We start from the raw sequence: 13,806 nt of genomic DNA, 5'->3' as shown, positions 1-13,806 counted from the left end.
AGCTGCCACGCTGGCTAATGTTATGCTGCAGAGTAATATAGCGCCCCCGGTCTTTATAATTCTTTTAACTTATTCACTGACAGCAAGCAGAGCTCTTGAACACAGCTAGGCGACATGTTCTTTAGGACATCCTGTGTCTGCTCCTCAGGGATAGCACCTGCAGTTATCTGATAGATCAGTAGCAGCATGTTACCTGTGCCACCGCTCAGCGTAGAGCATTGAGGTCTAAAGGTACCTTCACACTAAGCGACGCTGCAGCGATATCGACAACGATGCCGATCGCTGCAGCGTCGCTGTGTGGTCGCTGGAGAGCTGTCACACAGACCGCTCTCCAGCGACCAACGATGCCGAAGTCCCCGGGTAACCAGGGTAAACATCGGGTTACTAAGGCCAGGGCCGCGCTTAGTAACCCGATGTTTACCCTGGTTACCTTTGTAAAACATTGCTGGCATCGTTGCTTTTGGTGTCAAACACGACGATACACGCCGATCTGACAACCAAATAAAGTTCTGGACTTTCAGCAACGACCAGCGATATCACAGCGGGATCCTGATCGCTGCTGCGTGTCAAACACAACGATATCGCTATCCAGGACGCTGCAACGTCACGGATCGCTAGCGATATCGTTGTTAAGTTGTTCAGTGTGAAGGTACCTTAACTCTTGCCCAGTCCCTTATATAACCAGCCACTCATCATACACAGTCCGGGCTGAAGAGCTGACACTCACCTCTGCTTCCTCTCTTATACATATTGGGCTCCTTGGGGTCTCCGATCCAACTATATTCTGTCGGCATTGACACCGGTCTCAGGTCCCCTGCGGGGAGAAGAATATCCGGTTATACGGAAGAATATATATGGAAGAAAAAAGGTCACATGGAAGAGAAGGGGCCAAAGACCAAGCCTCCATTATAGACTCTGCTAGAAGGGGCCTGAAGGTTCAGCCTTCTGCAGAGTCGTGAACCAGCCAGGACTGGAGCCCCTCGACCCTGAGACCCCATAACAACTTCATTGCTGCTAAATCCGCCATTACTAATAATGTGTCACGTTCTATTTCTTGTGAACTTGTCTTCTTTGCAGGAGATCTCTGAGTTTTCCCTCTTTTCCCAGATGATGGTTTTCTATGAAGTTACATGTTGTATCGGTGAGACCCCCTAGGTTGAAGTCGCCGACGCATAAGGGAACGCAGACAGTAATTGCAAGCTAAAATATCAGACAGCAGCTATCACGGCGGGGGATGTCAATGGGGGGCGCTGTTCCTGCATCACTGATAGATTTCAGACTCTGAGATGAAAAGTCAGTTCTTATAAAAGTCAGATGTGGAAAATGATGTCACATTCTGAGACAATTGAGGTAGTAATCCGATCTCATATATTATATCATACATTAAGATTTAATTATGCTGTTAGATATGATTACAAATTCTGAGACAATAAGTCAGTGATGAGATGTGATGTGATATTGTGAGATACAAAGTGAGTGCTGAGTTATGATGTCATGTTTGGAGATACTAGCTCAGTGCTGAGATATGAGGTCACATTCGGAGATAATAGCTCAGTGCTGAGATATGAGGTCACATTCGGAGATAATAGCTCAGTGCTCAGATATGAGGTCAGGTTCAGAGATAACAGCTCAGTGCTGAGATATGAGGTCACATTCGGAGATAATAGCTCAGTGCTGAGATATGAGGTCACATTCGGAGATAAAAGCTCAGTGCTGAGATATGAAGTCACATTCAGAGATAATAGCTCAGTGCTGAGATATGATGTCACATTCGGAGATAATAGCTCAGTGCTGAGATATGATGTCAGGTTCGGAGATAATAGCTCAGTGCTGAGATATGAGGTTACATTCGGAGATAATAGCTCAGTGCTGAGATATGAGGTCACATTCGGAGATAAAAGCTCAGTGCTAAGATATGAAGTCACATTCAGAGATAATAGCTCAGTGCTGAGATATGAGGTCACATTCGGAGATAATAGCTCAGTGCTGAGATATGATGTCATGTCGGAGATAACAGCTCAGTGCTGAGATATGATGTCACATTCGGAGATAATAGCTCAGTGCTGAGATATGATGTCAGGTTCGGAGATAACAGCTCAGTGCTGAGATATGAGGTTACATTCGGAGATAATAGCTCAGTGCTGAGATATGATGTCATGTCGGAGATAACAGCTCAGTGCTGAGATATGATGTCAAATTCGGAGATAATAGCTCAGTGCTGAGATATGATGTCAGGTTCGGAGATAACAGCTCAGTGATGAGATATGATGTCACATTCGGAGATAATAGCTCAGTGCTGAGATATGAGGTCACATTCGGAGATAATAGCTCAGTGCTGAGATATGAGATCACATTCGGAGATAATAGCTCAGTGCTGAGATATGATGTCAGGTTCGGAGATAATAGCTCAGTGCTGAGATATGAGGTCACATTCGGAGATAATAGCTCATTGCTGAGATATGATGTCAGGTTCGGAGATAATAGTTCAGTGCTGAGATATGAGATCACATTCGGAGATAATAGCTCAGTGCTGAGATATGATGTCAGGTTCGGAGATAATAGCTCAGTGCTGAGATATGAGGTCACATTCGGAGATAATAGCTCAGTGCTGAGATATGAGGTCACATTCGGAGATAACAGCTCAGTGCTGAGATATGATGTCAGGTTCGGAGATAACAGCTCAGTGCTGAGATATGATGTCACATTCGGAAATAATAGCTCAGTGCTGAGATATGAAGTCACATTCAGAGATAATAGCTCAGTGCTGATATATGAGGTCACATTCGGAGATAATAGCTCAGTGCTGAGAAATGAGATCACATTCGGAGATAATAGCTCAGTGCTGAGATATGAGGTCACATTCTGAGATAACAGCTCAGTGCTGAGATATGATGCCACATTCAGAGATAATAGCTCAGTGCTGAGATATGAGATCACATTCGGAGATAAAGCTCAGTGCTGAGATATGATGTCACATTCAGAGATAATAGCTCAGTGCTGAGATATGATGTCAGGTTCAGAGATAACAGCTCAGTGCTGAGATATGATGCCACATTCAGAGATAATAGCTCAGTGCTGAGATATGAGGTCACATTCTGAGATAACAGCTCAGTGCTGAGATATGATGCCACATTCAGAGATAATAGCTCAGTGCTGAGATATGAGATCACATTCGGAGATAATAGCTCAGTGCTGAGATATGATGTCATGTCGGAGATAACAGCTCAGTGATGAGATATGATGTCACATTTGGAAATAATAGCTCAGTGCTGAGATATGAAGTCACATTCAGAGATAATAGCTCAGTGCTGATATATGAGGTCACATTCGGAGATAATAGCTCAGTGCTGAGAAATGAGATCACATTCGGAGATAATAGCTCAGTGCTGAGATATGAGGTCACATTCTGAGATAACAGCTCAGTGCTGAGATATGATGCCACATTCAGAGATAATAGCTCAGTGCTGAGATATGAGGTCACTTTCTGAGATAATAGCTCAGTGCTGAGATGTGATGTCATGTCGGAGATAACAGCTAAGTGCTGAGAAATGAGGTCACATTCGGAGATAATAGCTCAGTGCTGAGATATGATGTCACATTCGGAGATAATAGCTCAGTGCTGAGATATGATGTCACATTCGGAGATAACAGCTGAGTGCTGAGATATGATGTCACATTCGGAGATAATAGCTCAGAGCTGAGATATGATGTCAGGTTCGGAGATAACAGCTCAGTGCTGAGATATGAGGTAACATTCGGAGATAACAGCTCAGTGATGAGATATGAGGTCACATTGGGAGATAATAGCACAGTGCTGAAATATGATGTCACATTCGGACATAATAGCTCAGTGCTGATATATGAGGTCACATTCGGAGATAATAGCTCAGTGCTGAGAAATGAGATCACATTCGGAGATAATAGCTCAGTGCTGAGATATGAGGTCACATTCTGAGATAACAGCTCAGTGCTGAGATATGATGCCACATTCAGAGATAATAGCTCAGTGCTGAGATATGAGGTCACTTTCTGAGATAATAGCTCAGTGTTGAGATATGATGTCATGTCGGAGATAACAGCTCAGTGATGAGATATGATGTCACATTTGGAAATAATAGCTCAGTGCTGAGATATGAAGTCACATTCAGAGATAATAGCTCAGTGCTGATATATGAGGTCACATTCGGAGATAATAGCTCAGTGCTGAGAAATGAGATCACATTCGGAGATAATAGCTCAGTGCTGAGATATGAGGTCACATTCTGAGATAACAGCTCAGTGCTGAGATATGATGCCACATTCAGAGATAATAGCTCAGTGCTGAGATATGAGGTCACTTTCTGAGATAATAGCTCAGTGCTGAAATATGAGGTCACATTCTGAGATAACAGCTCAGTGCTGAGATATGGTGCCACATTCGGAGATAATAGCTCAGTGCTGAGATATGAGGTCACATTCGGACATAATAGCTCAGTGCTGAAATATGAGGTCACATTCGGAGATAATAGCTCAGTGCTGAGATATGATGTCACATTCGGAGATAACAGCTCAGTGCTGAGAAATGAGGTCACATTCGGAGATAATAGCTCAGTGCTGAGATATGATGTCACATTTGGAGATAACAGCTCAGTGCTGAGATATGATGTCACCTTCGGAGATAATAGCTCAGTGCTGAGATATGAGGTCACATTTGGAGATAACAGCTCAGTGCTGAGATATGAGGTCACATTCGGAGATAACAGCTCAGTGCTGAGAAATGAGGTCACATTTGGAGATAACAGCTCAGTGCTGAGATATATCGTCACCTTCGGAGATAATAGCTCAGTGCTGAGATATGAGGTCACATTCGGAGATAATAGCTCAGTGCTGAGATATGATGTCACATTTGGAGATAACAGCTCAGTGCTGAGATATGATGTCACCTTCGGAGATAATAGCTCAGTGCTGAGATATGAGGTCACATTTGGAGATAACAGCTCAGTGCTGAGATATGAGGTCACATTCGGAGATAACAGCTCAGTGCTGAGAAATGAGGTCACATTCGGAGATAATAGCTCAGTGCTGAGATATGAGGTCACATTTGGAGATAACAGCTCAGTGCTGAGATATATCGTCACCTTCGGAGATAATAGCTCAGTGCTGAGATATGAGGTCACATTTGGAGATAATAGCTCAGTGCTGAGATATGAGGTCACATTCGGAGATAACCACTCAGTGCTGAGAAATGAGGTCACATTCGGAGATAATAGCTCAGTGCTGAGATATGAGGTCACATTTGGAGATAACAGCTCAGTGCTGAGATATGATGTCACCTTCGGAGATAATAGCTCAGTGCTGAGATATGAGGTCACATTCGGAGACAGTAGGTCACCAGTGAGGTCTGCTGTATGTATTTCTCCATTATCGTCTTGCAGGATATCCGCAGCCCGTCTGCTCGTTATTATTATATCCTCTCTATTTTGGCTTCATGCTTTATTTAGCCCCGTCCGTGTGTCGGAGCAGATGGAGGCGACGCTGGCGACTATTTATAGAGAGGCTATATGTTAAATGCAGATAACGTGCCCTAATTAGCGCAGTCGCTTCCCGCTCGGAGAGGCCGATGAGGTTACACGATTGTGAACAGATGAGTGCATTGTCTGCTCTGACTGCACGGCCGGGACACATGTGCTTCACACTCCGGCTGTCACCGACGCGGCTCTGGAGTCACCGGATCTGTGACATTTTTTGAATTTTGATTTTGTGGAAATTAACATTATGTTTACGATCAGACATATTTATGAAAACGTGTCCATCAGAGACGGGATCTTATGGGGAGGCATGGGCCAAGAGGCAGGAATGTCCAGGAACTCAAAGGACAGTAGTTTTGAATTACTTCTCTTCTACTGACCCTGATTTACAACATGTCTGATGCTCCAGTCACATCCAGAGCTGCGTGCACAATTCTGATGTCACTTCATGTTTTATATTTGTTACATCCAAAGCTGCATGCACAATTCTGCTGTTACATTGTTTTACATCCAGTCACATCTACTGCTCCATCTTCAATTCTGCTCTTACATGATGTTTAATATTCTAGTCACTTCCAGAGCTGCATTCACAATGTGGCTTATTGTCATGTACAGTACAGACCAAAAGTTTGGACACACCTTCTCATTTAAAGATTTTTCTGTATTTTCAGGACTATGAAAATTGTACATTCACACTGAAGGCATCAAAACTATGAATTAACACATGTGGAATTATATACTTAACAAAAAAGGGTGAAACAACTGAAAATATGTCTTGTATTCTAGGTTCTTCAAAGTAGCCACCTTTTGCTTTGATGACTGCTTTGCACACTCTTGGCATTCTCTTGATGAGTTTCAAGAGGTAGTCACCGGGAATGGTTTTGACTTCACAGGTGTGCCCTGTCAGGTTTAATAAGTGGGATTTCTTGCCTTATAAATGGGGTTGGGACCATCAGTTGTGTTGAGCAGAAGTCTGGTGGATACACAGCTGATAGTTCTACTGAATAGACTTTTAGGGTATGTGTCCACATTCAGGAAACGCTGCGTTTTTGACGCAGCGTTGTTCCGCAGCGTCAAAAACGCAGCGTCCAGATGTTACAGCATAGTGGAGGGGATTTAATGAAATCCCGACTCCACTATGCGTTAAAAAATGCATGCGTTTTTGCCACGAAAACGCACATGCGGTGCGTTTTTTCAAAACGCAGCATGTTGCTACTATGAGCAAAACACGCAGGTACACCGCAGGTGACCTGCCAGTGACCTCAGGTGCAGTTTTGGTCAGGATTTTACCTGCATAAAATCCTGACCAAAGCCTGAAGCAAAACTGAACGTGGACACATACCCTTAGAATTTGTATTATGGCAAGAAAAAAGCAGCTAAGTAAAGAAAAACGAGTGGCCATCATTACTTTAAGAAATGAAGGTCAGTCAGTCCGAAAAATTGGGAAAACTTTGAAAGTGTCCCCAAGTGCAGTGGCAAAAACCATCAAGTGCTACAAAGAAACTGGCTCACATGAGGACCGCCCCAGGAAAGGAAGACCAAGAGTCACCTCTGCTTCTGAGGATAAGTTTATCCGAGTCACCAGCCTCAGAAATCGCAGGTTAACAGCAGCTCAGATTAGAGACCAGGTCAATGCCACACAGAGTACTAGCAGCAGACACATCTCTACAACAACTGTTAAGAGGAGACTTTGTGCAGCAGGCCTTCATGGTAAAATAGCTGCTAGGAAACCACTGCTAAGGACAGGCAACAAGTAGAAGAGATTTGTTTGGGCTAAAGAACACAAGGAATGGACAATTAGACCAGTGGAAATCTGTGCTTTGGTCTGATGAGTCCAAATGTGAGATCTTTGGTTCCAACCACCGTGTCTTTGTGCAATGCAGAAAAGGTGAACGGATGGACTCTACATGCCTGGTTCCCACCGTGAAGCATGGAGGAGGAGGTGTGATGGTGTGGGGGTGCTTTTGTGGTGACACTGTTGGGGATTTATTCAAAATTGAAGGCATACTGAACCAGCATGGCTACCACAGCATCTTACAGCGGCATGCTATTCCATCCGGTTTGCGTTTAGTTCGACCATCATTTATTTTTCAACAGGACAATGACCCCAAACACACCTCCAGGCTGTGTAAGGGCTATTTGACCAAGAAGGAGAGTGATGGGGTGCTACACCAGATGACCTGGCCTCCACAGTCACCAGACCTAAACCCAATCGAGATGGTTTGGGGTGAGCTGGACCGCAGAGTGAAGGCAAAAGGGCCAACAAGTGCTAAGCATCTCTGGGAACTCCTTCAAGATTGTTGGAAGACCATTTCCGGTGACTACCTCTTGAAGCTCATCAAGAGAATGCCAAGAGTGTGCAAAGCAGTCATCAAAGCAAAAGGTGGCTACTTTGAAGAACCTAGAATATAAGACATAATTTCAGTTGTTTCACACTTTTTTGTTAAGTATATAATTCCACATGTGTTAATTCATAGTTTTGATGCCTTCAGTGTGAATGTACAATTTTCATAGTCATGAAAATACAGAAAAATCTTTAAATGAGAAGGTGTGTCCAAACTTTTGGTCTGTACTGTATATGTCAGTCATAATTAGAGCTGCATTCATAACTGTGCTCTTACATCATATCTTATACTCCAGTGACATCCACAGCTGCATACACATCTGCTTTTACATCACACTTTTACTGTAGTCTCATCCAGAGCTGCATGCATAATTCTGCAGTTACTACACATTTTATACACCAGTCACATTCAGAGCAGAATTCATAACGCTACTTTTACATCAAATCTTACATTCCAGCCACATCCGCAGCTGCTTGCACAATTCGGCCATTGCATCAAATTTTAAACTCTAACCTCATTCTGAGCTGCATGCACAATTCTGCTACTGCATCTTATGTTATACTCCAGTCTCAACCAGAGCAGCATGCATAATTCTGCGGTTACATCACGGTTTCTATTCCAGTCACACTCGGAGCTGCATTCATAACTGTGCTCCTATATTACAGCTTACACTCCAGTCACATCCTCAGTGAAGGTCGGTGCATGTTCTGCACTCTATAGTATACATTATATACTCCGGCGGGTCGGTATTCAGCGCTTCGTACCATGTGTTGGTGTCTTTTCTCTTCTCCGCACTCCGGTCGTTCTCCCCCTATCATATTCTGAGCCGACTTCGTGTCCCTCCCCTTCTACGAAAGTGTAATATTTGCCGCTTTCATGCTCGAGATAATAGCTGGGAGACTCGGAGCCTTTCATCACAGATTTGCTGACGCCATATTTATTGATGTCATCACAAGGCACAATGCCAATGTCGTCCCTGCGGGAAGGAAACGGACCAATAACGTAACGCGCAGAGGGCGGGAGTATCGCGAAAATGTATCATCATCCTCAAAATATACATTGTACCATCATAATGTAACTGTATCTGATATTATACATCATCCTCATCACTATAATACACATCATTAATATATACTATATGTATCATCTCATTACAATGTAACTATACATCCTACATGTTACACATCATCCTCATCACCATAATACTCATCATTAATATATATGTATCATCATCTCATTATAAAACAATATATAGAATTATAGCACGATTATCAGATTACACATCATTCTCATTACCGTGAGATTTATCGTCATCATCCTCATATATATCATCATCTAACTCATTCTGTGCCGGACATCATCATTATAACGTGTCATCTACTCATTATTATGCACATTATCCTCATAACAGACATCATTATAACATTCCCATCATCATCATCACATCGCCATATTTCACCATCTCATCCTCCTCTTTTTTATTATACACAGTATCCTCGTCACATCAATAAATGTCATCATCACCAATAATATAAATAATCAATTCATCATCCACATCCTCTGTGGATTTGGTGGGCTATCAGATTTAGGTGGGTCTGCTCCCTACTTTGCACCTCCATGTGTTACCCTGGGGGTCATATGTAGCAAACAATACTATCCTTACAATAATGCAATCATCTCTCCTCCTGAGCCCTCACTTATACAAAGCTGAACAGGCAGTGCTTCAGTGTAAAGCATGAGGGTGGGAGACAGGTAAATAGAGCAGCAGACTGAGAAAGGAGATGGACTGCAGACAACACGGACACCAATGGAGAGTGCAGCCGCGCTGGAGTCACCGCTCTGAGGCCGGCCACTCCGGACAGTGCAGGGATAGTCAGCATTCATGTCAACGGGGAAATGACACACGGGGCATAACTGAAGTCTTCTGCGCCCTGAAGTAGAAGACCCCTGAATTATGGGCGTCCTGAATTATGGGCCTCCTGAAGTATGTGCCCCATGTTGTAGGAGCCTGCTGAAGTATGTGCCCCATGAAGTAGGAGCCTGCTGAAGTCTGCCCCCTAAAGTATAAACCCCTGAAGTAGGAGCCCTCTGAATTATGAGCCCCTGGAATTATGATCCTCCTGAAATCTGTACCTCCTGATGTCCATGTCCACTGAATTATGAGCCTCCTGAAATCTGTGCCCCCTGAAGCCCGTGCCCCTCCCAATTATAAGCCCCCTGAATTGTGAATTACGATCCCCCTGAAGAACGAGCCCCCTGAAGAACGAGCCCCCTGAAGAACGAGCCCCCTGAAGTAGGAGCCCTCTAAGCCTTCGATGGCGGATGATGAATGATTCCTCACCAGGCGTCATATTCAGGAAATCTCTTCGGATCTTTACCTGGGGCCATAGAGTCCGGACACCGGAGACAGAATGAAGACGTCATGGAGGGTGGAACCGTCCAGCTTAGAGGACATCCCCATGGTGCCCGTCGGGGTGGTGTTACCACTGGTTGGACTGGTGGGAATTACAGGCTGAGGAAAAAAAAGGAGCACAGAGTAATTATCAAACTGTAAAGTATGTGAACCTCCAACACAATACTTTATGGTAACAGTGCATGAAAGAAAGGCGAGGTGTGTGGCTCCCCAAAATATTCATGAAGGGAGGCTGGCATGGTCGTCTCAGGCAGAGGCTGGTGTGTTTCTCTCACACAGAGGCTGGCACGGTCGTCTCACACAAGCCGGCGCGGTCGTCTCAAGCAGAATCCGGCGCGGTCAAATCAAGGCCGTTGCGGTCATCTCAGGCAGAGGCCGGTTCGGTCGTCTCAGGCGGAGGCCGGTGCGGTCGTCTGAGGCGGAGGCCGGTGCGGTCGTCTGAGGCGGAGGCCGGTGCGGTCGTCTGAGGCGGAGGCCGGTGCGGTCGTCTGAGGCGGAGGCCGGTGCGGTCGTCTGAGGCGGAGGCCGGTGCGGTCGTCTGAGGCGGAGGCCGGTGCGGTCGTCTGAGGCGGAGGCCGGTGCGGTCGTCTGAGGCGGAGGCCGGTGCGGTCGTCTGAGGCGGAGGCCGGTGCGGTCGTCTGAGGCGGAGGCCGGTGCGGTCGTCTGAGGCGGAAGGCGGTGCGGTCGTCTCACATACAGGTTGGCGCAGTTGTCTCAGGCAGAGGTAAATAAATCAACACAGGTTCTGCACTCCAAAATCTCGTCTGGGGTCCATCCTGCGACCGTCCAGCTTCACCTCCACCTGCACAATCAGTAAATTGTCTCCCAGCTGAATAAACGCTAAAAAGGAGACGAGATCCCGCTGCTAAATATAACCATGAGGAGCGAGCGCCAATCACAGAGAATGAAAGATTAATCTGCAGCTCTGACAGCGAAAGGAAAATGTCCATTAATCCCAGGAAGAAGCTGCAGCAAAGAAGAAAAACGGCAAATACCAAAGACGAGAGTCAAGATAAGTCCACAGACAATATCCAAGAGAGATTCCCCGAGTCTGTGCCAGCGGGAGCGACAAACCCAAAACTCATTTATATCATTGCATCATAAATATCAGTAATGTATGCACACAGTGACTGCACCAGCAGAATAGTGAGTGCAGCTCTAGGGTATAATACAGGATGTAATTCAGGATCAGTAATGTAATGTGTGTACACCGTGACTGCACCAGCAGAATAGTGAGTGCAGCTCTGGAGTGTAATACGAGATGTAACTCAGGATCAGTAATGTAATGTATGTACACAGTGACTGCACCAGCAGAATAGTGACTGCAGCTCTGGGGTATAATACAGGATGTAACTCAGGATCAGTAATGTAATGTATGTACACAGTGACTGCACCAGCAGAATAGTGACTGCAGCTCTGGGGTATAATACAGGATGTAACTCAGGATCAGTAATGTAATGTATGTACACAGTGACTGCCCCAGCAGAATAGTGAGTGCAGCTCTGGGGTATAATACAGGATGTAACTCAGGATTAGTAATGTAATGTATGTACACAGTGACTGCACCAGCAGAATAGTGAGTGCAGCTCTGGGGTATAATACAGGATGTAACTCCGGATCAGTAATGTGTGCACACAGTGACTGCACCAGCAGAATAGTGAGTGCAGCTCTGGGGTATAATACAGGATGTAACTCCGGATCAGTAATGTGTGCACACAGTGTCTGTTTGGTTTATGGATTGTAAGACTAAGGCTACGTTCACATTTGCGTTGTTGGGCGCAGCGTCGGCGACGCAACCAACAACACATGTACACAACGCAGCGTTTTGCGATGCATGCGTTGTCATAAGATAGTAAGGATCAGGAATTTCGGCGCAGGGAAAATGCTACAAGTAGCGTCCCCTGCGCCCTGTCTTGTGCGTCAATATGACGCATGCGTCGTAAAAAGCATTACAACGCATACCGGCGCATGTCCATGCGCCCCCCATGTTAAAGATAGGGGCGCATGATGCATGCGTCGGTATCCGTCCACGACGCTGCGCCCAACAACGCAAATGTGAACGTAGCCTTATTGGTATGCTGGTACCTGTAGTGCGAGGGGTTTCCATCTGACGTTCTTTAAAAGTGCAGGGGCTGATGCTAAGGTGTTCTGCGGTCTTTTCTTCAGGGTCAGGATAACTCCACTGGGGTCTTCTCTTAGAGCGTTGACTAAATTCTTTAGTTGCCAGCCAACCTGCAGAAGGAATAATATTAAATACACATAACACATGATCGTCTTAGATACACAGCTCAGAGGACGGTATCTCACATAACTGGATTAGATACTTATATACGGTTTTGTGCAGTGATTTCTCCTCTTTTATGATGGTATGGGCACTGGAGTCTTATGGGGGCAGAGTATTTAGACATATACAGTCCTGGCTGCTGTTACGGTAGCAGATATTTAGCTGCTCACTTGACAATGAGACTGATATCACTTTTAATAAAATTCTCCGAGACATTTTCCAGAACGCAGAATCCACTGCTGAAAATACAGGACGAGAAAGAACAGCGGTGACCTCCGATATCTGCAAACGTGAGCGTCCGCGGTATGATGATAAATACCGCACAAAGGGTTAATTACAGAGGAGACGTATCTAAGGAAGGTAACACATGTATAATGAGAAGCTCAGCACCTTCTCCTATACTGCCAAAAAATGTATTACATATGATGGGCTTAGATACGTCACCTCAGCAGACAGTATTCCACATAATAGGATTAGATACATGAGCTCAGCAGAAAAGGACTAGATGCCGCAGCTCAAGAAACAAAGTCAAGTCATACATGTTATAGGCTTAGATACAGCGGCACGTCAGATAGGATCAGATATGAAAGGCTTGGGTACAGTGGCTCACTGATAGTATCACACATGACAGGATTAGATACTGCATCTCTCAAGACAGTATCATACATGATTGGATTAGAGACAGTGACTTAGTAGATGGTATCACGCATGCTAGGCTTAGATACTGCATCTCATCAGACAGTATCACACATGATTGGATTAGAGACAGTGGCTCAGTAGATGGTATCACGCATGCTAGGCTTAGATACTGCATCTCATCAGACAGTATCATACATGATTGGATTAAAGACAGTGACTTAGTAGATGGTAACACGCATGCTAGGCTTAGATACTGCATCTCATCAGACAGTATCATACATGATTGGATTAGAGACAGTGGCTCAGTAGATGGTATCACGCATGCTAGGCTAAGATACTGCATCTCATCAGACAGTATCATACATGATTGGATTAGAGACAGTGGCTCAGTAGATGGTATCATGCATGCTAGGCTAAGATACTGCATCTCATCAGACAGTATCATACATGATTGGATTAAATAAGGTGACTCAGCAGATGGTATCACATATTATAAGATTAGATACTACATTTTACCAGACAATACAACCCATGATAGGATTAGATACTGCATCTCATCAGACAGTATCACACGTTTGGATTAAATACTGTATCTCATCAGACAGTATCTCGCATGAT

General features: G+C 44.8%; 1 protein-coding gene and 1 long non-coding RNA gene across 4 annotated transcripts in view; one reads left to right on the top strand and one right to left on the bottom strand.

Annotated features, from left to right (window-relative positions):
* Positions 1-13,806, bottom strand: part of LOC143806264 (connector enhancer of kinase suppressor of ras 2-like) — a 585,904-nt gene that overhangs the window by 60,999 nt on the left and 511,099 nt on the right. For all 3 annotated transcript variants that reach the window (XM_077286470.1, XM_077286471.1, XM_077286469.1), the window contains 4 exons: positions 12,351-12,497; positions 10,231-10,364; positions 8,617-8,828; positions 728-814 (listed from right to left, as the gene is read on the bottom strand). In XM_077286470.1, the coding sequence (XP_077142585.1) occupies positions 728-814; positions 8,617-8,828; positions 10,231-10,364; positions 12,351-12,497 (580 nt within the window). The remainder of the gene's footprint in view (positions 1-727; positions 815-8,616; positions 8,829-10,230; positions 10,365-12,350; positions 12,498-13,806) is intronic.
* LOC143806267 (uncharacterized) overlaps positions 1-13,806 on the top strand; it is a 126,976-nt gene that overhangs the window by 71,436 nt on the left and 41,734 nt on the right. The window lies entirely within an intron of this gene.

This window comes from Ranitomeya variabilis, chromosome 2 (genome assembly GCF_051348905.1).
Source record: "Ranitomeya variabilis isolate aRanVar5 chromosome 2, aRanVar5.hap1, whole genome shotgun sequence".
NCBI lineage: Eukaryota > Metazoa > Chordata > Amphibia > Anura > Dendrobatidae > Ranitomeya > Ranitomeya variabilis.
Note: the sequence above shows the minus strand (reverse complement) of the source record. Positions and strands in the feature narration are given on the sequence as shown.